Source organism: Argiope bruennichi, chromosome 8, assembly GCF_947563725.1.
Source record: "Argiope bruennichi chromosome 8, qqArgBrue1.1, whole genome shotgun sequence".
Lineage (NCBI taxonomy): Eukaryota > Metazoa > Arthropoda > Arachnida > Araneae > Araneidae > Argiope > Argiope bruennichi.
In genome coordinates this window covers 116,232,314-116,258,736 of record NC_079158.1, presented here as the reverse complement: position 1 = coordinate 116,258,736, position 26,423 = coordinate 116,232,314, and the positions used below count along the sequence as shown (strand labels likewise).

The window sequence follows — 26,423 nt, the reverse complement described above, 5'->3', positions numbered from 1 at the left end:
CATACACAAAATCCCAGAATATGCTTACATTCCTTTCTCTGCTGGTTCAAGGAATTGTATAGGTAAGGATGGAAAACATGAATCACTTTACGTAAGAGCTAAAGATCTTCGAAAAAATTTTATTTCTAGATGTATAAAATTTTAATAAAGACTCGGTATGAATGCTTCATTACGTTTCCAATAATTTAATTTATGCATAATCCAATTCTTTTAAAATACTATGCATTTTTTAAAAATATGATTTTAATAACTGTTCAAAGTTTTAAAATTCAGCAATTTTCAGCTAATGCGGCAAGTATATAATAATTTTGAGTATATTTTAATACTTCTTTTGCTACTTTTAATCTGAAAAATTTGTGAGCAGACACAAAGAGATGAGTTACATGAAGTCACAATCTCACGAGAAAGTCAGCTGTGAATATTACTTACAGTGCTTTCACTTAACATGTACCATGACATCAGAATGCTATGTTTTCTTGCAAGTTGTGCCTATTTCATATTAAATTAGTAATCCAGTTTTATACATTAGCATGCGTATTTGGAATTCTAGGTTTATTCTGAATTTTGCAAGTTTTAAAATAAAACCAGCCGGAGGGATCTTTTAAAAACTTTCGCGAAAGTCTGTAAGAAATTTGTGAAACCAGAGAGCACTCTCATGGAGCACTGGTGTATAATAGTTAAAAAATATTAATTTTTAGAATGAATTTAGCAGTTTTATTTAATCTATCGAGTCATCCTTGACGGGTTAATCGGCGATTCATTGCTGATATATATTAATAATATCCAAGATTCGAATCTGAGTTTTAGATTCGCTTTTCTGAACCGATTGAAACAAAAACTTGACACGAATCTGCACTTGCAGTCACAAAATCAAATTTTATATATTATTTCAGTGAATACATGTTTGAATTATTGAGTTTACATGTTTCTGAAAGCACAGAGTCGACAGATAATCCGACCGTAGTTGGATTAGGCTTAAAATTTGACAGATGTCTACACTGTAGATGTTTAATCTATAGTGTACCGAATTTCATCTATCCAGCTGACATTGATTTATAATGATCGTGTTAACTTATATACGAACAGCCATACAGACGGACTCAATCTGAACTGATTTTGCTCACAATTTGATAGAAAACTACAGATTTGGCGTAAAGACCGTATACCAAATTTCAACTGTCTAGCTCAAAGAGATTTTGAATTATCTTTATCACAGACAGACGAACATTTTCCAAAAAAATGTGGTCCAGGGAGGTTCAACACTTTATTAGAATCTCGAGTTTGATGTTTTCCACTATTATTATATTTTCTCTATACTAAGTATAACAGAAAGTGAAAAAAAATATCAAATCTATGGCTTTAAGATATAAATGTTTGTTGAAACTAATAATTTTCCTCTCATTTTTTTCTTATAATCTGATCTCTGTAGCAAATTTTCAAAAGTTTGCCATCAATATATTTGCAGAGTTATATTAAGTATACTTTTATTTTAGGCAAAACGTTTGCAAAGATAGAACTGAAGGTCATCATCTCTTCACTTTTTAGAAACTTCTCCATAGAATCTCTAGATACGAGGGACAAAGTGCAGATGTTAGCATCTATCACTCTCTGTCCATCTCACCCTATTCGATTTAGGATAAGGCATAGAACGATCAGAAAGTAGCACTGATTAGATTTCGACTACATAAAGAAAACCAAAGGAAAACTTTATATTTACGACCTTAAATTGTTTATGTAACACCTATCTCTAATTTGAACAATAAATTAGATCAGTATTTGTATTTATATTTCATGCAGTATTGTTATTATTTTTCTCATTTGAAATAATTTTTGGGGCATTTTCTTAAATATCAAGGCAATTTTTATCATATATTGTACAACAAACACTATTTTTAATTTATAAAATTAATAGTATCTGATACTTAATTTAAATTAGTGTCAAAATTCCGGACATGTAGGCTATTTTGATTAATAGTTTTCAGTTATAATTGATACATTTCCATCATCATGTTAGAAACTGATGTGGAATATTTGAAGTATGATTTTGCAAATGATATCTGTTAATGACAGAATTCTGACAAATTGAAATTCCAAGAAAACAATATTTGTACCCATGGTTGTAGCTTAAATGTTCAATTTGATGAAGTTAAATAGCTGTTAAGCTCAGTCATATTAACATCCCATTTTACAGCATGATTAGGGTTATTTTGGGACGGACCTCGTAATTTTTATCCCCGTTTAGTTGGCAAGCCTTCACCTAACTTCCGTACCTCACCAGTGGGAGGACGTTTGATCCCGATGGAGTTAACGTGCACCAGACTTGCTTACACGGTTCTTCTATGGAATCGGGTCTCGAATATGAGACCCTCCGGTCCCATATCACTAGGCCACCGCATGCCTAAAATTAAATAGCATTTTCAACTAAATATAAGATTTTTTTAATAGTTTTAGTTATTAAGTTATAAAAATGTTGATACTTCTCAAATATATGTTTTCAAATTAACGTGTTTATTAAAGAATAAAATGAAGTTTAGGAGGAATTCGCTTTATTAAAAAAAAGTTTTCTGTAAGCATATATTTAATTGTCATTCTTAAACTAACATATTCTGAGAGATACAAATATAATACTATTTTTACAATTTACAACTATTATCAATGAAATATTTTAAATTACTTTTGCATGTTTCATGCTCATAAGGATAGAATTCCGTAATAGATTCGCATTAGAACCGCACTATAATAAATGATATAAGTAGATAACTTGGTTTTTTAATATCTGGGCATGTTTTACAGATAGAAGTATAAAATTTTGTATATGTATATATTGTTACAAAGTTTTTTTTCTACAAATACCGCCAATCAGTCTTAATAATGCAGCGCATTTAATCGCTAGTTCAACAGCTTGTTTGCTGTCTAATCCTCTAATCCGACTACTCTCACATACGACTTCTACAGCTTGAGAGTGACTGTCTTTTATAGTACCGGGAGGCGGAGCTAGAATCTTCGAGACCAGTCAGGGCGTATCTGGGTGTATCTCGGTTCCTATTGGATGGATCGTGAAACTTCTCGAACTTTCCAGTATTATCCATTTTGTCGCCAAAGTCATCGCTAAGTCGCCAAATGGACGCCAGGCTCAGCACGCACAGGACAAATCTTACAATGATTTTAACGGTTTTTCCCACGATGACACTATTCGTGCCCTGTAGCAAAATTACAGATTTGTAACATTGCTCTCCTCTTCAAAGACTGACGGCCCGGCAGTCTCACTTCATTCCAACAGCTGGGTTAGGATTCCGAATGATGTAATGATGATGATGCTTTAGGCAATTTCCACACTTTCGAAGATGACATCATTTACTAATTTGGCAGCGACTAAAGTTCCATCCGAATCTTCTCAATGATTTTGATTCAGACCTCTTTGTCACTTCGGATTATACATCCAGACTTGAATTCTCTTCATGAAATGTAAGATATTCCATGGAGCCAAACACCGTATCGCAGCAGAGTTCACCGGAACGAATTCTAGCCAGGATGGTCGGTTGGTCACTTTGAACTTCCTCCATCGAACCAACGGAATGTCAGGATGGTCCAATAATGTCTTCCGGAGTCCACTGGAAAGCCAGGAATTCGCCTTCGTCTTCAAAGTTTTTACGGGAGTATTTCCAACTATTCCCGGCTTATTCTCGACACTCGAGAACTGTCCACAGCTCTCAACACAGTATCTTCTAAAGAGCTCATCAGCCTTTGCTGGAAGGGTTCTTTTGAAACGACGTAGCTTGACCAGATACGCAGGAGGTTCTTCGGCTTCTATTTGAATCACGCCCCTTTGCAAATCCACAGTAAAGCCGAATTCTTGAAGGAAATCGAGGCCGAGATTACAGGGGTCAGCAATTCCAGTCACGTAGTCTTCTTCCGTATCATTATGCAAGGAGAAGCTAAGAGGCTTACAAAGGGATTGTCCCGTCAACCTTTGAGAGGAATCCAATCCAAAGAGGGTCGCATCAACTCCTGCATCCATAGGCATCGAGCATGGGTCGGCACTAACAGACCCGTCCAAAGAGAGTTCATCTTCTCCATCAACAAGTCTCTGCTCTTTCGATTCCACTTCAGGGGATTCATTCGGAGAAGACTGTTTCAGCTCTGCAATTATTTGACAGTCTCCCAGTTTGTGCATCTCCTTATCGAACTTTGGTTCATCCTCGGGATGGCTAAGTTCCTCCTCAGTGACACCGGTCTCAATTCGGTCTTCGGTCTTTTCTTCTTCCACTTGGTTCTAGCCGTTTCCTTCAATTTCTTTTGTGATATCTTGGACATCTTCGATTTTGTTACCTTTATCTTCTAATAATTCTTTCTTTAGTTCATTCTTTATTTCTTGAAACCCGGCTTTCAATTCATCTTGTCCTTTCTTCATCTCTGCCATGATGGCAAGCAACTGTGCGAATTTTTCATCCATTCTTCTGGTCCAAGGCATACATAGGAAAATCCAACTAACCCCACTTCTGACACCAAATGTTACAAAATTTTTTCTACAAATACCGCTAATCAATCGTAATAATGCAGCGCATTTAATCACTAGTTCAACAGCTTGCTTGCTGTCTAATCCTCTAATCTTTTTACTTGTCTGCGACTCCGACTACTCTGACACACGACTTCCACAGCTTGAGAGTGCATGTCTTTTATAGTACCGGGTGGCGTAGCTAGAATCTTCCAGACCAATCATGGCGTATCTGGGTGTATCTCGGTTCCTACTGGATGGATAGTGAAAATTCTTGAACTTTCCAGCATTATCCATTTTTTCTCCAAATTCATTGCCAAGTCGCCAAATGGTCGCCAAGCTCAGCACGCACAGGACAGATCTTACAATGGTTTTAACGGTTTTTCCCACGATGACACTATTCGTGCCGGGGAGCAAAATTACAGATTTATAATAATATAAATATAACAAAATTATTTTATACACTGGAACTTTTTCTCTATGAGGGCGGTATGAAAAATTTAATTTTTGTTATTTTTTACTATCCTTCTCAACATAAGCCGAGGTATTTTCATATATTTCGATTGATTAAAAAATATATATACACCCTCATACTTTTAAACCAATCTGATTGTTTGAATTCTCTATGCACTTTTGTTATTTTTAGTACCATTTCTAAATACTGTTTAAAAGTTTTATATTATGCGACTTAATTGAGTTTTTCATATAAATTTGTCTGAGGGGCATGTCAGATGGGGGATTAAAAGCTTCTGGTGTGGTAGTTGGTTCTCGCCACCCTGATGGGTATAAAAATTTGGATGGCCTACCTTCTATCAAGAACGAGACGTACCTCCTACGAGAGGGATTGTACAATGGATAATTAAGACGCTTTGGATTCAAATATAACTTACGTCATTTCTGTTGCAGCGTCGATCATTTAGTCTCTCCGTATGGTTTAGATCGGGAAGTTTGTATTTATCATAGCAAATTGTTCTTTTTTTCCCCCTTAAAACTGTCGTATGTTTTTCTTTTTAGAACTAAAGGTAAATCAGTATGATAATCATGTGTTTCCTTTGGATTCTCTAAAACAATTTCTAACATACGACCATTTTCTGAATTATCTGTAAATATTTAATTAAATGTTTAATACATAATTATTATTTAATTCTTCTACCCTACTAAACCACTCATAACGTAGATATTGACTCTCAGACCAAACGCATAAGTTATTAGCATATAAATACATTAAGTAGACATAAATAATTCCGTTAATAAATCCTAAATTCCTTCATACTAAATAAATTCGTCATTTTTATCACATTCTTTTTTATATATGCTTTTGTATATGTGTTACGGTACTCGAATGTTTCGCATCTTATACAATTTTTAACATTAAAGCCATATTCATTTTTTTAGAACTGTACGCCAACATAGTTAACGAATTGTGAAATATTAAACAGGATTTAATTTGTGCAATTTTTAACAGATATTTCAAAATATTAAATATATCTGCTAACATTAGAATAGCTGTTTTAACGTGAAATCAAGAAAGAACTGAAGTTTTAATATAAACATATCCCCACACATTTTGAGCATATTTTTAATCGTGATCAAATATATCTAATCCAATTAACTATTATAAATGTCTTTTATTGAGGTGCTAATTTGATTTCCTTATACTTTTCTTCGGAATCTATATAATCTGAAGGATAATTACTACTTTTCTTTGCTATTAAATCTAATTTGTCTCTACATAAATGTTTTCTAGTTTTTTTTACACATAGATTTAAAATATTTACTCTATTTTAATTGTCTTTCTTTAGTGCATATTTTTCAATTTAAAAAAATAATATCAAGCAATTTTCTTAAATTTTTTTGATAAATCATCTATAATGTAAATATAAATGTAATCGAATCTATAAACTTAATGTTAAATAATTTCCGAATGTTTTACAAAAAGATGTATATTTTTCTTCAATGTTAGGAATAACATCTAATCTAAAATTATAAAACATAAGTTCTTTCATAAACAAATCAGCATCATATTCAAATAAATTATACATGATAGTAAAGATAAAATTTGGAATTTTATATTCCAAATTAGTATTATTATGAACTGGACTTCTTTATTTTCCTATTAAATGACCGTAATCAATTACTTTATTATGTTCTCGTAGAAATTCATTCTCACATATATGACATTTTATGAGTTCTAATATAGTGAATTTTATTAAGATCCAATATAGAATTTATATCTTTATATTTTCCTTCTTTTTCTTAAATAAATTTTTTTCAATTTCAGTACTATCTTTCTTTACATAAACATGGTGCATCTTCTCCATTATAATAAACTGAAGGTTTAAAATATTCCTTATTATTCTTAATAAAATACATGCATTCTCCTTAATCTTGTTTTTGATAACCAGAAGAGGCAATTCCGCCCGATCCGAAGTCAATTAGAAAAGTTATAATGGCCGGATCACCACTACGGTATTGGTAGGAACTATGGTTGAGTCCTGAAGGCCATCACCAGCCACGGTACAATCTTTCCCATATGTAACAATCCTTCTTGTCATCGACAAGAGGTAACGAAACCGACACTATTTTTGTACCCAGCAGGCGGTGAGAACCAACCACCCGTTTCCAGAGTGGTGGTTGATTCTCATTTTCAGGTACACCCCAGGTGATTTATACTTATGACAAAGAAATGTATCATAAATTACAGAATTTGGTTGATAAGCGTTATTTTTTTGGTAAACATTCGAAATCTTTTCAAATAACAAATGGCGCTTTTATTGAATGAATTTAATTATTATATTTCGGAAATTCTTTTTTGGGTATCTTAGTTTTGATAGTGTTTATTACATTTACAGTTTTCTTCGTGTTCTTGTTATTTTTTATTTGAAACACAAAATCTAGTAAAAATTAATTTCAAAAATGCTTAATTTTTTGTAATTAAGACAATTTTTAAAATTTTTAAATAGTAAAAATTCATATCTATGTGGTTGTATTTTCGGAAGTTATCGCAGAAAAACTGCACAATTCCATTTATTTTTAATTAATAAATTATAATTAACTTTATAAAAGTGCTTCTAGTTGCTCATTCTCACTTTCAAAGATGTGATAAATTTGATAGATGTATGTCAAACAGACTGGACTGTAGTGAGCCAAAACACATACACACACAAATTCATCTTCATTATTAATAGTGATTCATTTTCCTTTTATATGAGGTCATTCTTCGAAACAATGGTAAATATTGAATTTTTTAAATATTGTTCAAATGAAAATTTTTATAAAATGAGATCTATTATTATTATTTATGGCATGGAAAAGTGAAAAACTTTGCAGATCTTCAAAACGTTATGATTTGAAGATTGCTTCACAAATTTCATTTCACAAAAAAACTGGGTACAGGGTCACAAAAGAGGATGCAAGTTTATCCATGCCAGATTTCTTCAAAACGCTTCAAGAAAGGGAACTTCATACTAGTTTCACTTCCAAATTTATTCTAATACGATAGATAAAGTAATTATAATGCAAATAAAGCGACAATTTATTTTCTTGCCCCTTTATGAAAGATTAAGTACATGGATAACTGATGGTGTAAATAATATAACTGTAATAAAAAAGAAAAACTATACTAAAAATTAAAAAAAAATGATATAATGCAAATATAAAAAAATAAAATAATATAATGCAAATATAAAAAATAAAATAATATAATGCAAATAACGCATAATTTCGTTTCCTTGTCACTTTTTGTGCAGCTAATACATAGATTAATGATGGTGTAAGCAATTTACGTCATTTCCCCCAAAATTAAAAATAATTATGCAATGCAAAAAATGCATTATTTTGTTTCTTTGTCACTTTTCGTCATAATGGATATATGGATTAATGATGATGTAAATAATTTACTAAATGTCCTAAAAATTAAAATATAATGTAGTATAAATAATGTAATATTTGTTTCCTTGTCACTTTTTGGCGTAGCTAATACTTGGATTAATGATGGTGTAAATAATTTACACCACTGTCCTAAAAAATATTGCAGAGCATATAATGCATTATTTTGCTTTGCAGCTATTTTATGGTGGAGTTAATAGGTGGATAAATGATGTAAAAATTTTCATCACTTTCCTAAAAAGTAAAAAATAATGATATGAAAATAATGCATTATTTTTTTCCTGTCACTTTAAGGCAGAACTAATACAGGGATTAATGATGGTGCAAAAAAATTCAGTACAAATAATGTATTATTTTGTTTCCCTGTCGCATAATGGCGGAGTTCATACATGGATTGATGATGATAAATAATTTACGACACTGTCCTAAGAAATAAAAATATAGCACGAAAATTTTGTAAAACATTTAATAAATGAGATAGATAATGCTTGGTAATAACGAACTTCGTATCTGGCTTTGAAGTTTCAGAATTTTGTTTACTTATGGGTCAAATAGCATTCTTTAAAATTTAGTTTCTTAATAAACATATTTTTTAGCACTGCTAATTTCTGAAATGAAGAGCAGTCATTGGATAGATGTATACAAGAGAGGAACAACGTCAAACCAAATAAAATCTCTACATCAATTTGAAGTTTAAATAAATTTCATAATGAACAATAAATTCTAAGATAAGCATTAAAAAAATGTGATGAAATGAGAAAGAACAGAACCAATGTGAAGAAGAAAAAAATTTTAGCCAATGGCGGCTCATAAATGATATAAAATAGGATTAAAATAAGAGAAAGTCAATAATGAAAGATAAGAGTAATTCTTATCTTGTAAAAATTTTTATATCAGTCATTTGAAAGAATATAAGTAACTAATTTTATTTAGAACCATTTTCAAGATATTCACAAAGTATTAGTAAATGAAATTAAATCCAATAGAACTAATATTCCAGGAAAATTTATGTTAGCCATTGACGGCTAGTAAATAGCATAAAACAGAATCAAAATAAAAGAAAGCAAATAATGAAAGACTGAAATAAAAGAAAAACTTCTCTTTTAAGATCTTTTCATATAAATCCTTAGAAACAATTTCAGTAACTAATTTTGTTTAAAGGGTAGAAATTTTAAAATAGAGATTAAGAAAATAGGTTGAGACTGACCTTAAAATTCCGCGCTCCATAATTTGAATGAAGTTATCCTCTAAGAATTACTGAGCCTCAAGTAATGAATTTAAAATTTTTTAAATATATTTTAAATATAATTTTTAAATATATGAATACTTGAAAAATAAATACATGTAAAATACTTGAAATTGAAATACATGTAAAATACATCGAATTTATCCACTTCAAATATATAAATCCATAAAAATGAAATGCATGAAAATTATCCACTTCAAATGTATAAATACATAAAAATGATATACATGTAAAATACATGAAAATTGCTCACTTCAATGGTCATAATGTAGAAGTAATGAATTTAGATTGTAGAACTTCTTATCAATAAGCATTCTGAACTTATATGATAAAACAGACTAGTTTCATATCAGAATCAATTTGCTGAGGTTTTAACTTTATAATCGGTTTTTTGAATAGCTTTGTCAATAAATGATGACATTGTTTGGTTTAGTGTATGGTTATACGTAGGATATCTTTTTAATCGTAAACCGTAACTGCTTTGAAAATAGTTAAATACCTACCCTGTTACTTCCATTTAGAGAAAGGCAATGCATTTCAATTTTAAATTAAAAAATTTGGGAAATTTAAGTCTTTAAAATATGTTTATTCCTATTAGTTACATTTGGTAAAATATGCTTGATATATATTTCAAATATTGTACGTTTCATGGTTATGAAATCAAAACTCGTCATATGTAACTCATTACTTTTACACTAATAAATGAACATCTAGAGAAAATGGAACCAAGTGCCAAGATGATCCATCTTGAAGCAAAAGTAGAAATGGTTCAGAATCATTAAAGTTGTGATAATGTTTATAATTTGTGCATGATAACTTGGTTACATTTGGAATAAAAGCGATGAATATATATATATATATAACTAATTTAAAGTAAGAAATATTTTGAAAACGAAATCAAAATGAAAACGGAACGAAATAGTTTCGGAATCGCAATTAAAAATTATTTCTTATTCAAACTAAAACCAAAAAACGGAACAGGAAAACTTCATAGTATTTAGAGAGAGAAAATGCAGCTACTTCTAAAACACAGATGAATTGATACAAAAATATTAAAATCAAGTTAACAGGAAAATCAAATAAACCAAAAAAAAAAAAAAAAATCCGGCCTCAAGTCTTTTTTAAGGGTCACCCTCAGGCAGGGATTAAAAAAAAAGGGTTTTTTTTCTGTGAGGGAATGCAGACAAAAGGTCTAATAATGATTCCTCGTGACCCGAAAATCCCCTGAAATTAGGCCTAAGAGATATACCATTTTAACAGCAAGGACAATACAAAACAACAAATAAGAAAAAAATAACCACAAAAATCTTTTATTATTTTTTTTGGTTTATTTAATTTTCCTATTAACTTGATTTTAATACTTTTGTATATATATATTATACTATATATATATATATATATATATATATATATATATATATATATATATATATATATATATATATATATATATATATATATATATATATACAGTACTGTGAAAATTAATTGGGACAAATACAAAAATGTTCACAAATGTTGTTTAATTAGTATAGGTTAACTTACATGCACAGTATAGCAATCTAATACAAAATATGTCCTCCTCTAGCTTGAATGAAATCCTGTGCACGAATTGTCATGGATTTCACTAAATTAGAACATACATTTTTGATCTCGTCATCACGAAACCAAACTTTTATAGCATTCTCAATCATTGTTTTCTTAGTTGAGCAGTTAATTTTACTCAGATGTATCTTTACAATGCTCTACAAATTTTCGATAGGATTTACATCAGGAAAATTACCAGGCCAATTTAAAACCGTTATTTTCTGTTTTTGAAAAAAAAAAATTCGTTGTTAGCAAGGAGCAAGATTTTGTTGAAAGATACCAACACTACCAGCGAACGTTTGCATCATAGGCACAATTTTACTTTCTATTATAGAAATGTATTGTTTAGAGTTCATCATCCCTTCAACTAGTACTAAGCTGCCAGGACTTTCAGAAGTAAAATAACCGTAAAACATCTCTTTCAAAGGGTGCTTAACTGTGTGAATAAGATGTTGTTCCCTGATGGGTTCTCCACCACTGCGCCTGACAAATCTTGGTCGAAACCCTTGCACAAGAAAATGGGTTTTGTCGCTGAATACAACCTTCTTCCAATCTTGTACAGTCCAGGATTGATATTTCCTATCCAAATCCAAATGTTTTTTCTTCATTGCAGGTGTTAATACCTGATAACTGACTGATTTTCTAATGGTTTTCTTGCAAATCTCCCAGCTTCACTAAGCCTTCATCGAACTGCGGATGAATCCACGCTCACACCAGTAGCTAATAATTCTCTCTGAAGATCTCTACTTGTTTTGTAAGGATGAATTGTACTATTTCGTACAAGAAATTTGTCTGTCTTGCGTTTGCGTCCACATTTAATCTTTCATTTTGGAGACACTGCCCCAAACTTCTTTTGCTGATTAATAATTCTAGAAACACTTCATTTTCCAACTCCAATTACTGAAGCAATATCCCTCACATCCATAAAGGTATGCTGACTAAGGGTAATAATTCTAGTCCTTTTCCTGGGAGAAATATCCATTTTTTTAATATACGTCAGAAGGAGACAATTCACAGAAGCGACTACTTTTTACAGCAACTGAAGGGAAAAATTTTAGACATGTCATGATCACGTGGTCAAACCGGTTTAGACTAATCAAAGGCAGTCACACGTTCTAAGAAAATGAAGTTGAAAATGGTTTGAGGCAGAAAATCCCTGAGAAAGGAACATTTTTTTTAAAAAATCTGTTTTTCCCAATTAATTTGCACAGTACTGTATATATATATATATATATATATATATATATATATATATATATATATATATTAATGCACATAAGGTTTAAAATCTCGATGTTTTTCTTTTTTGTAGCCATATTTTTAAGAAATAAAAATTGATTTTAACAAAAATTTAAAAAATTCTAGTTGATTATTTTTGCTTAAGCTAAAATTTAAGGGTAATGGTAGAAATTTAGGAGAGTGAATTGTGCAATAAACAGAACGGCATAAGATTTCTACAGTTGTGTGAGTTATATGACTTTCAAAATGGGAAGCTAAAAAATATTTTCCAGAGGAAGTCATTAAGAACTATTAATTCTGGCGAATTGTTTGACAGGCACAGACGGCTCTTCCATAATATTTGCATTATCACAACATCATATTTATTTTATTTGAAGTATTCTAGTCTTAGTATAAAATATATTTTTTGATATTATAAGGTTTAAATTCATTCTCAGATAGTGAAACCTTAATTTTGTTCTATAATTTAATTTAAATATAAAATTAGAGTGTTTTTAGATTTTCGTTTGTATTTGATTCTAAACTTCTTATAAAAAAACAGGATTCATAACAGGAATATTCGCAAACACTCTCATGACAATGGCTCACGTTATAATTCATGACTCATGGCTCTTCAATGGAATTTCTTCCTATATTCACCACTGAATGTGCTTCGAGCCAACGATGCCGCACATGTATGAGAATTTACACAAAAGGTTAAAACTGAGAGTACTGAGGAAAATGTTGTCCAAAAATTAATTATGTACCCAATTTGGCAGCTTTAATTTCAGCAATATGCACTTCCAAACGATTTTTCCACCATGCATTTCGGTTTTTTTCATTTAGTAGCTCACAAGTTTATCTTGTCTATATATATACAATCAAACTAAATGTAAAAAAAAAAATGCAATTTGCAACAGATTATGCTTTGGAACGTGCTCGTCTGTAAAATATTAAAACTATTATTTGCGCAATTTAACTTAACCGCACTGAATTTTCCTTTATAATTAAATAATAGATACATTTTTCCTTACTATTCACATATTGTAAGAGTTAACTTATATGCTTAGGGAAAGTTATAAGTCTTCCGTTTGAAAAGGAAAGACAAATGCATAATGAAATTTTTTGTCATTGAAAATTTGTTTTATCTGAAAAAACAATAATCTGTTTTTGCAAAATTCAACCTATTTCAAAATTTAACAATTATTTCCGTCAAACCCAATTGAGATAGCAGTTAAGAGTGTCGAAAGAACTGATAAAGAGACACCCAATGAGACATTCTCTATTTCCCATCTGTCTGGCGATCTGAAGATAACATTTCAGATTGCATATATATTAACTGTTGAAATATTTTCATAATAAAAATGTAGAAAACGGATTAAATATTATTTTTGGTGTTAAAATATTAATATATATTTTTAAGTACAAAAAATACTTAGTGCAAGTAAGCGGAAAATGTTGCTTATGTTAACTGCATTCATTTTGGCTTTCGTTTGTGCAGTGATTTTTAGATACTCCTTATGGAGAAAGGAGTGTTCGAAACGTATGCCAGGGAAAACACCAGGATTTTTCAATATTCTTGGAGATGTGAAGGATTTCATCGTGTCCTATGCTCCACCCAGAAGTAATATGTTTCAAGAGAGTAAGTAAAAAAATTCTTTGAGCAAATTTCCATGTTTAGTTTTATTAAAAAGTTCTTTTTAATAAGAAGTAAAGTTAAAAGATCTGTTTTAGATTTTCTACTGCCTATATTATCTATTTTAGAGACGTTTTCTGCTCCGATTTAAAACAGACATTCTGAAATTAAATGACAGAGTGTAAAATATTTTGAATTTGAATCTTCCTTTTTGAAAATCAAGTTGAAGAAGAAATAAAATCCTTCTTTATATTAGCTAATATATTATGAAATGTTTAAGCATTAAATATAAAATAATGTCAAATCAGATTAAAATTTCTGTTCCGAAACTCTGCGAAAAGATGTTGTTTTAGATCTGCATCTTATAGCGTTATTTTATTCTTAAAATTTATCCTTAATCATATATCATTCTCTTACATTTTTTTTTATTAAAGATGAATTAAGCCTGTTTCGTTAAAATAGTGAAAGACATTTTGTAACAGATTTGTCAGCACCGATTTCATTTAATTCACTTAACAAGCGCAGTACAAGTTAAAGTGAATTAATTTCATTTAATTCACTTTAACTTGTACTGCGCACGCGCGTAGCTCGTGATTACAGACATTCCAAAACTGCCCCTTCTAAGAAAAATATGTCAAATTTCAAACCGCGAATCAAGTGTAACATTTTTTTGGAACATTTTTGCCAAAATTCAGTGAAATAAAAATAAGTAGAACTAGAATATCGCTTGAATCGGTGTTTACAAGAGGGCTAAGAAAATATGGTGGATATCATAGTTGTCATCAGTATACAAAATGAATATAAAAATCGATATTCGATAGCAAAGGAAAATTGAAAGTATGTTAAATATGCAGATATATGTTTCTTCTTTTTTTTTAGAACTCTTTGACCTGTTAAGAAAACGAACAGAAGAGTTTGGGAAAAAGAATTTATTTTGTTTGTGGATGATTTACCAGCCTATAGTGATCATTGTTGGATCCGAGGCAGTAAAAGTTTGTACGATTTAGATTTGAATATTTTTTATAGAATTAAAAAAAATGTCATTGCTAAAAAAATATGTTGTTGGAAAAAAATCGCATTAAATTTATTTTACGTAAGCCAAGATTCATTCATCAACGCCTTTCAGAGTTGAACAATAACAAATGCAAATAATTCATAAATTAAATAATAAATGTATCTAACTATATAAAACATGAATAAAATGTAAATTAAGTTACCAATATAAACTTCTCAAAATGCATGCCTGAGAATTATGAAGTATTTTTCAAATGCGTTAATATATTTCACGATCTGAAGAATAAATATTAACTATTTACATAATTAATCCTTCAAATCAAAGTATCCAAAATCCTGCCCCCCCGGATGGATTTTACTTTTTATTAGAGACCTTTTCTATTATAACTCTATCCTGTCTGCATTTTTTTTTTTTGTGAAATGTTATGTGATGTTATACTAGTATGTTAAAATATGAATAAACTATAGAAAATGCTATACGATATTAAAAATTTAACAGTTTAAAAACCAAAAGTCTTGAATCAATGTAATATTTTTAATCATTTTCTTAAGACTTCATTTCTCTCCATTTTTGTTAATAGCCGTTGCAGCTTTAAAAGAAAATGTAAAATAGCATTGAAATAGCCTCCATCAACATATAAAGAAAACATTTATAATAATAATGAAATATTCAAATTAAAATTATCTCAATGAGGTTCTGAAATTGATTTAATGTAAATGATTTTTATGTAAGTACGCTTATATATAAATATATATAACCTCATGTCAGTAACTGTGCTGAGATAGTAATCCAGATTCGTCAGTTTGCTACTATATCAGAGGTTCCCAAACTTTTTTTTCTAGTGGACTATTTTCAAAGTTTTACTATTTTCGGTAGACCCCCTGCTGCTACATTTCTACTGCATTCTCAAAACTCCTAAAAAATATCACCCTAAATTGGGGGTGTTAAGAAGAAAAAAAAAAAAAGTAGCACATTTTCAGTTTCAAAAAAGTAGCACAGCGCAAGTCGCATTTCATCCCTTTGCAGGTCTAAACAAGCATCCCGGACGAGCGGGTGCACGGGCGGCACTTTGGAAGTCTCGACATGTGGTGTACATTTGTACTATTATCTGTTGTTCTATTTAATTCTGTGTTTGAACTGAGTCTCGAATATTTCTGAGTACCTACCTAGTGAATGATGCTACTTACCTACGTTGATAGGTAAATCTAAGCCAACATTTTTGTTCTTTACTATGAAAACCAGAAAATTTTTCGTGGACCCCCACTTACAACTTGTGAACCCCTGTTTTCGTTTCACGTCTACGTGGACACCCGTGTGGTCTCCTATGGACCCCTGGGGGTCCACCTGGACCACTTTGGGAACCTATGTACTAGGTGATGCTCCAAATACTCTCGTCATAACGAAAAAAGCATGTTCTTATACCAAGACGATTCTTTTATGACTCTCTTTCTCTCACTCTCTGTATATATATATATATATATATATATATATATATATATATATATATATATATATATATATATATATATATATATATATATATATATATATATATATATATATATATATATATATATATATATATATATATATAGAGGGTGTCTCAAAAATCTTGACCGCAGCTTTTATTCCTTAAATATTGATCGTAGACATATACTATAAACTGCAAAGTTGAATAAAAAGAGTGCAAAATGTAATGAAATCGATTAAAATGTTCAGGGGATTAAACTTTAAAAAATACAAAATTTAAATTTTTTATACGGATTCCGTACAAAAAAAATTCCCAATTAGTAAAATGTGCCTCATCCTCTAATAAGGTTATGTACTAAATTTCAGCTTTTTATCATGAAAATTCTCAAAGATATGTTAAAACAAAGTTGCGGAAGGATCAATTACAAATTACAATGCAAATGTTTACAGCTTCAGTGCAAATGACGCGACGCAGGATTGCATCATAAGAAAATTAAATATGCTTCATATCTTTTGTTTTAAATACAAATTTCAAAATCTATGCTTCCTGAAAAACACTTTATAATTTTATTTCATGAATTACAGAATATAACTTAAAAATAGCACATTTAGTGAACTTGTAAAAAATCTTATGTAATCTTTCATTAAAGTAATCTTTCCTTATGTAATCTTTCCTTTATGTAATATTTCCTTTAAGTTATTATTTCTATACTTTAATACTTTTAAACCAATAAATAGTAAAATTATTATTTATTTATTCAATCAATACTTTCTTTATAAATTTGTGTACGACCCCTAAAACATGAACATCCGACATTAGTTTTTCTCTTTGTGAACACATATCCAGGCATCGAAAAGTGGTTTAAATCAGCATTTGTGTGGTTTCATAGGTTTGAGAATTTTTATGATAAAATGCTGAAATTTTGTACATGATCTAATTAGAGGATGCGGCATATTTTACTTACTGCGAAATTTTTTCGACGAGGTCTACATAAAAATTTAAATTTTGTATTTTTTAAAGTTTAATCTCCTGAAAACTTTTTATTGATGTCATAGCAATTTGCACCTTTTTTTACGCAACTTTGTAATTTACAGTATATGTCTATACTATCAATATTTCAGGAATAAAAGCCGCGGTTAAGGTTTTGGAGACACCCTGTATATGTATATGACCTATATTCCTTAATTATAAAGCAGTCATATATATATATATATATATATATATATATATGACTGAGATTATAAAATTATTTCCTTTATTTTATAGCAGTTCATGGAAAAGAAAATTAACCATAAACATTTTATGTATGAATGGTTTGAGCAAGTAATCGGGACTGGACTCTTGAATAGGTACAAAATGATTTTATCATTATTCTAAAAACTAAGAACATGCCTATATTAATCAGATAATAATATATGACATATATTAAAAATTTGATATCTATAATTTATATGCTAAACTTGAGTACCAAGTTTCTTCCATTGAGCTTTTTTCGCTTTGTATTTATTCAGTTCACATGAACTTAGTCTCTTGTGAACAGCAAAAGAAAAAACAAATATTCTCAGCATTTTTTTTAAATGCTGATAAAAATGCCCAAATTTCATCATCTGGCTGTATATCAAATTTTAGTTCCTCCATCTTAAAGTGGTTCTGAGTAGTGTTCATAGATGCAAGGACAGACTAAAAGACATAATGAAAGCACATTCTTTATTTAATTCAAAGAAGTCTGAAACGAGGAGTTTTTAAAGAATTTACACTCATGTCCAAAATTAAGGTCACAAACATAAAATCTGAGAAAAATGAAAAACTATTCACTGTGTTGCCACGAAATTTGGCACAGAGGTACACTACAATGGAAGAAAGAACATAGATACATAACAACATATAAAAGATTATAATTGGGAATTAAGAAACAGGGTATATCAAAAAGTCTTACATTATGAATCAGAGATAAAGCATTTATCTCGGGGAAAGCCTGTCTAATATGGAGTATGACCACCGTGCACTGCTATACAGGCTTCACAACGAGCTTTCATACTGTTTATGAGGGTGTCAATAAATGCTTGGGGCAACAAAGCCCATTCTTCCAAAAGCGCGGTTTTTAACTCTTATATGGTATTAGGAGGGGGGTTACGCTGTGCAATGGCACTTCTGAGACATCCTAAACATGTTCAATAGGATTAAGATCCGGAGACCTCGAAGATCAGTCCATACGTCGAATGTCCTCTTCCTAAAGAAAATCCTCAACGATCTGGGCTCTGTGTGGACGCGAGTTATCGTCCATAAACATGAAGTCTGGACCGAAAGCACCCCGGAGCAACCTCATATAGGCTTCAAGGATCTCATCCCTATAGCGATGTGCATTGACAGTACCCGCATCGAAAACGTGCAGTGGTGTACGACTGCCCAACATTATGCCACCCAAGACAAGGATTTCTCTGCCACCAAATCTGTCGATTTCTTTTACGTAGGAGGGATGATAGCGAGCTCCTCGCTCTCTCCAGCTGAAGATTCGACGAGTGTCACTCTGTGTGGTGAAACTCGACTCATCATTGAAAAGAACACGCCCTCATTTTTGCTGTGCCCAAGACTGATGTGTTCGGCACCACAACAACCGGACTTTTCTGTTGGATGCAGTCAAAGGGACGCACTCAACTGGTCGCCGGGCATAAAGGGCCTTCTCTGCTAGACGTCTGTATAATGTTTGTCTGGAAATTCTTATTCCAGACGCAGCAGCAAGGTCACGAGCAAGCTGAGGAGTCGTTGTCAGCCTATGCCATCGTCCGCGTAATTCCAAATAGCGATCCTGTGCAGATGTCATTGCTCTGTTACGGCCTTGGCCGGTCTTCCTGTTTACAGTACCACTTGTTTGGAATTGATTCCACAACTGGATACCACTTTCCGTGCCATTTGTAACCATCGAGCCACCTCCGCTTGAGACTGCCCAGCTTCAAGCCTGTCTAAGGCTCTCCATCTCAAGGAATCGTCTAAACGATTATGAGAACTCATTTTCACTGGAAACAGGTTAATTTTTTTGTTTTAATGCAATATTCACAAAATTGCAGGCTAAAATCCCAAATGCCTTTATGGTCTAATTTCAGTAGTTCCTCAAAAACTAATGCTAAACAACATTTTTTTCTCACAAAAAAGATTAATATCGTGTTACCAGTCCTTCACAATATATAAAATATAATTTGTTTAAATTTTACTGGTACCCATTTAGAATTATTTTGAAAAACATTTTTGTGACCTTAATTTTGGACATGAGTGTATTTTGGAATGTTTTGTCGATTACAATTACTCTAGGTGTCTTATGCGAAAAAGTAAAAATCAGTTTCATCAGTTTCTTACTCTATTAATATACATCATATAAAGTGTCGGTATTTTAGAAATCGGAAATTCCAAATCTATCTAAACAGCACTCAATCCAAATCATAATTTCGTTTTCTTTTCTTACTGTAGTGAAGTCTCTAAATGGAAAACGCGAAGGAAATTATTGATGCCTTGCTTCAATTTGACAGTTTTGCGAGGATTCCTCTCTGTTTTTAATGAACACTCTCAGAAACTGGTGGAAATTCTTCAAGAGAGGACAAAGGAAGAATTTACTTATATTGAAACACCTATATCATTTACTACACTGGATATTATTTACGGTAAGTCAGAATGCTTTAAAAGTTGCCCTGGAACATTTCATTGTGTTTACAATTAAGGTATGAAAATATCTCTTTATCTACAAAGCAAAAAATTCAAGTTTGATCTATTTATTTATAGGACTTTTTTTGGAAAACTCTTTGTTGATTTGATTCTTAAAATGTTGGAATATAAATACTAAACATCCATTAAGCAAAATTCTTTAAAAATTTTTAACTAAGAAAATAGATGAAGGTGATGACATTTTCATTTATAAAAATAAATTTTTACCTCATCTCTAAGATGAAAAGTAATTCCTGATTTAAGTTTGTTTGATAATTATCGTTTTTATCGTTATTATGGTAATTATCGTTATCGTATTCTGAACAGTCGAACAGACAAGCTTCCCCGGAATGAATCTTGTTTAAAATTTGATTCTAATCTAAAACTTTGGTGTTAAGACCATATAACAAATTAATTCGTCTGATTCAGAGTTTTTCAGTTATCGTCTTCAGAGACAAACAAACATAATTCTCAAAACATTTCTATCAAATTGTCAGACATTAAAGCTATATTATTTTTATTATTTTATATATGTTCTTCCATTGTACACATCAACTTTTCTGCTGTAGACCATTGCCATGACATCAAGAGTTATTGAAAATGTGTGAATAGAGTTACGTAGATGTGTGATTCATCTATCTCCTAAATTTTGTGATACCGTAACATTACTTTTATTTGACTCGTAAACTAACTACACAAATATTAAACAGAATTCTTAGTGGATTGTTCGAAATTAGGGAAAATTTTATAAAACATGTCATTATTCAAAAAATCTTTGCACGACTATTAAATTGGTTTGGTTGGTTTGGTTATATTAACGTCCCGTTTGAAGCAACACTAGGGCTATTTTGGGACGGACCTCGTAATTTTGAACCACGGTCAGATGACGAGGACGATACCTGAGCTGGCACCCCCCTCACCACACAACACCACACCAGCGGGAGGACATTTGGTCATCTATTAAATTGGTATCATTATAAAGAGAATTTTTTTAATATTAAAGTGGTGCCAAATTCCTTTTTGCGCAGAAAAAAGTTTCAGAATTATCGCAGAAAAACGGCGAAATACTCATCAATTTTTATTCAATTAAAATTTTAAGAAATGTCGGTCCAAGGTGCATATTCCCATCCTCAAAGGTATGTATATGCTAAATTTGATAGCTGTAAGTCAAACGATCTGGCCTGTAGAGCACCACCACACACGCACAGGCTTACATACATGCGCTTTCATCTTTATTATTAGTAGAGATGATACTAATGAAATTTACACCATTTCCATCACTTCAACAAATAAATGACCTTCTTCCATTGTAAAAATCTAAGAATATTCCTTTTAATATCTGCTCTGTTTGTATGAGGCAATGTAAAATGAATTTTTCAATACAACGAAAATCAATGTGCAAATAAAAGACATTATCTGGGTTGTTGAAATTTTAATGGTACTGTGATGCTATGACTCATGATTACATTAGAAAAGGAAACATAAATAACACTACTTTAATATTTATTACAATTCAGTGCTTAAAAATACTGTGTAGCCAACCATGAGCATCAAATTATACATAATTTGAGCTTATAATTGAATCATAATCATAAATTAAATAATTATAAATTGAATTTAAATAAGAGCGACTTTCCTAGAGTCCTTAATTTTCTAAAAGGTGGTTAATAAATAAATAATTATTTATTCTTTACATCGATTAATAAATAATTACATGGTAAATATATAAATATTTATTTATTAACATATTTTTCTGGTTTTTTTTTGTTTTGTTTGATATGTGCACCTACATATAATCGATGTAAAGAAGTGAAAGAAAATCAGGGAAATTCATAAAAGGAAGTAAAATTTTTATATAGGGATCTTAGTTCCTTTTAAATATTTTTTTCTTTTACAAAATCTCATAGCTATTATTTGAGAAATATTATTGCATTTATATGAATTTATTCTTTTTTATGTTTCAGAAACCATGTTCGGTGTCAAAATAAACGCTCTGAGAAATGACAATCGTCAGTACGTCAGATCCGTTCAAAGGTATGTTATAAATGCTACGATATAATAATGCTTTTATTTGTGCAAAGACCGATTCATCCAAAGCTGACTTTAATTAAAACAGGATTTTCTGTATTTTAAATACAAATAATATAAATAAAAAATTTTAAAAAAATCTTCTGTGTTTTTAATAAAATAAATTTGTATAAATAATATTTTTTTATATGAATTGTCATAAAATATTTGAAATAATTCCTTTATTTGAGAATTCACTTAAAGGGATTTTGACCATGTAAATGCAATCAAATCAAAGTAACAACATTTATCTGAATCAACTTCAAATTTGAAAGATAACCCGTAGTCAAAACACATATTAAACCCGAAGTTTTATGATTATCCTTTTGTAATGCTTTAACTCACGTGCTAGGAAATTCTTATATGTATAAGTTTATCGGAGCATAAATAAATTTTGAAAGTAATTCATTTCCGATTGCGGTATGTCATGATTTTACGACCAAATTTACTGTCGTAATAATAGTTTTTGATTCTTTTTCTGTTAAGGTAGGTTTACACTTGTTAAGTTATAAGATGGCCAGTAGGAAGCACATACGTAGACTGAAAAATGCTGTTCGGTCCATGGCAAGTCATTGCTCAGAAGGGACTACAATTGTATTGTAGTCAAATTCCCGAGTTTATATTTTTTTGACGGTTATAAAACTTGCTGTATACATCGTATCCGAGAAAATAAATTTTAATATGGAGATAGCAAAAATAATGAACCAAAATTCATGCAGTCAAATCATAGCTTTACATTGATTTTTCATTGCCAACATATCGCAGAAATCGGATATCACCTTTTAGATGGAAAGTCTGCCAAAATAGCCCTGTCACTTTACCTGTTTACCATAACGCGTTTAACATAATGTAAGGGGTCCGAATACGTTAAAAACACTGGTTTTCGACCACATTGGCGAATTCTTCTTTTATTACTATTTCTTGTAGTTCAGGCTTTCCTCTTTCCAAAATAGTATTTTCTAGGAAAAGGGAGGTCTGATGTATCATCCAGGATAATTTTAAACAATTTTTTAGCTAAAATATTTCTTTAACTTCAATTTTCTTAAACTTTAATTTTTATAAAAATTTTCCACCGTTAACATGATATCTCAAAAATTAATAGAGGTATTTACATAAAAAATTCAGCGTGTGTTTTAAATACTGTGGGGAATGAAATGAACCAAAAGTTTTATTGTTGGTGAAATACTTTTTTATTTATAGGTGTTTTTAGAAAAATTAAGTTGTAAATTTATGGAAAAAATGTATATATACGTACATTTTTACCCATAATTTCTTTGCATCTCAAAATGTTTCTCAGATTTTCGTTCATTTCCTTTATCATTATATTCTATAACTTGTGTACAAAGAAAAATAGGATTGCTGCATTACAATTTTGTGTAGAGTGTTAACCGTTTAGGTTAAATTTCATTAAAATTTACTACAAATTTTCCTATTTCTCAAAATATATTATATTTCCAAATAATTTTTTTGTATATATAGTGTTTATAATTGACAATACATCTAAAAACCATAAATAGTTTTTAAAAAATCCAATTTTTCAAAAATATTGCTTCGAACGTAGTCGGCTACCTCATAATAAAATAATTAACTATATAAGGAAAAATTTGCACATTAACCTTACATTAAAGCATCAAATGCATCTAACTTTGCATTATTATCCACCTATTGGTAAATGATTCATTAGAATTTCAATGTTTATACAAAAAAACATGAATCAAAAATGAAATGTACGTATCAATGAAAAAAAGTATAAAATGAGCTTTATTATATAAATAAGTTTAAGAGAAGTTGTACGTTCAGATACACTCTTATAGATTCGATCCACCCCAATTAGGATTTGTGGTCACAGTTAGTTGTTAGAATCATATTCTAAAAATTAAAAACGACTTGGTCAATTTTCCAAAGAAAAAAAAAGCATAACTCATACTATTATTTTTTTTTTCACGAAGCGTACCAAAAAAATACGCCATATTATATTTGTATCGAAGCAGACCCTCGTTGACTGATATCAAAAACAAGGGAAATGTGTTAGAAGCATTTTATTTCAGCCCATTAAAAAGAAATGTCAAATTTTTTTAAGCAATGTGTTATTTGATGATTAAGCTAAAAAGAAAGGATTAGGTGTTTTATATCTGATAAAAGCAAGGGATGCCATAAATAATTCAAAAAAATTTTAATGGATTCATAAACCATTATCAGAACTTAAAATTCGAAAATGAATTGTTTCTTCTTTTGAATAGGTTAAAATGAGTCATTTTTTATTTATCTTCAACTACTGTAGGACAAATTTTTAAAGAAGAAATTTTCTGTAAAAAGAAAATAAATTTTTAAATTCCTCTAAATATTGCCAAATTTCAAATATTTGATTCTAATTTCATCATGAAAATAATCTTCTCATTTTGATTCTCATAGGATTTTAGATATATTTATGATAAGATTTTTCAAAATCTGGTATTGGCCAAACTGGATATTTTATCTGTCAAAGGAGGGAAAAGAAATGAAGCGTCACGTGAAAATAGTTCATGATTTCACAAGAAAGGTGAATTTGTTTGGTCTTAATTTGCCATCATCTTTTATATCTAAATAATTTTCATGATAAGGTTACAGATTAAAGTTATTGATTAAAAAAAATAATGGAGCATAGACTCCTCTTCCCATTATTCCCTCATTGTATATGTGAAAAAACAGATATTATTCACCTCTATTTTATAAGTTACCTCTACTATACTGGAACGCCGTGGCCTTCTTTTACCATCATATTTATATCTAAATAATTTTCATGATAAGGTTACAGATTAAAGTTATTGATTAAAAAAAATAATGGAGCATAGACTCCTCTTCCCATTATTCTCTCATTGTATATGTGAAAAAACAGATATTATTCACCTCTATTTTATAAGTTACCTCTACTATACTGGAACGCCGTGGCCTTCTTTTACCATCATATTTATATCTAAATAATTTTCATGATAAGGTTACAGATTAAAGTTATTGATTAAAAAAAATAATGGAGCATAGACTCCTCTTCCCATTATTCCCTCATTGTATATGTGAAAAAACAGATATTATTCACCTCAATTTTATAAGTTACCTCTACTATACTGGAACGCCGTGGCCTTCTTTTACCATCATATTTATATCTAAATAATTTTCATGATAAGGTTACAGATTAATGTTATTGATTAAAAAAAATAATGGAGCATAGACTCCTCTTCCCATTATTCCCTCATTCTATATGTGAAAAAACAGATATTATTCACCTCTATTTTATAAGTTACCTCTACTATACTGGAACGCCGTGGCCTTCTTTTACCATCATATTTATATCTAAATAATTTTCATGATAAGGTTACAGATTAAAGTTATTGATTTAAAAAAATAATGGAGCATAGACTCCTTATCCCATTATTCCCTCATTGTATATGTGAAATAACAGATATTATTCACCACTATTTTATAAGTTACCTCTACTATACTGGAACGCCGTGGCCTTCTTTTACCATCATATTCATATCTAAATAATTTTCATGATAAGGTTACAGACTAAAGTTATTTATTTAAAAAAATAATGGAGCATAGACTCCTCTTCCCATTATTCCCTCATTGTATATGTGAAAAAACAGATATTATTCACCTCTATTTTATAAGTTACCTCTACTATACTGGAACGCCGTGGCCTTCTTTTACCATCATATTCATATCTAAATAATTTTCATGATAAGGTTACAGATTAAAGTTATTGATTTAAAAAAATAATGGAGCATAGACTCCTCTTCCCATTATTCCCTCATTGTATATGTGAAAAAACAGATATTATTCACCTCTATTTTATAAGTTACCTCTACTATACTGGAACGCCGTGGCCTTCTTTTACCATCATATTTATATCTAAATAATTTTCATGATAAGGTTACAGATTAAAGTTATTGATTTAAAAAAATAATGGAGCATAGACTCCTCTTCCCATTATTCCCTCATTGTATATGTGAAAAAACAGATATTATTCACCTCTATTTTATAAGTTACCTCTACTATACTGGAACGCCGTGGCCTTCTTTTACCATCATATTTATATCTAAATAATTTTCATGATAAGGTTACAGATTA

The 26,423-nt window shown here is 30.3% G+C and overlaps 1 protein-coding gene across 4 annotated transcripts in view; it reads left to right on the top strand.

The window, feature by feature from the left end:
* The window catches only part of LOC129981340 (cytochrome P450 4V2-like), a 64,810-nt gene that overhangs the window by 9,652 nt on the left and 28,735 nt on the right, over positions 1–26,423 (top strand). The window contains exons 1-6 of one of the 4 annotated variants that reach the window (XM_056092136.1): positions 13,586–14,076; positions 14,950–15,062; positions 17,826–17,905; positions 20,019–20,209; positions 22,214–22,283; positions 24,729–24,855. In XM_056092136.1, the coding sequence (XP_055948111.1) occupies positions 13,890–14,076; positions 14,950–15,062; positions 17,826–17,905; positions 20,019–20,209; positions 22,214–22,283; positions 24,729–24,855 (768 nt within the window). In that variant the 5' untranslated portion in view covers positions 13,586–13,889. Of the gene's footprint in view, positions 1–13,585; positions 14,077–14,949; positions 15,063–17,822; positions 17,906–20,018; positions 20,210–22,213; positions 22,284–24,728; positions 24,856–26,423 lie in introns of those variants that run through there. The other 3 variants (XM_056092135.1, XM_056092138.1, XM_056092137.1) reach the window with 3 other exon arrangements.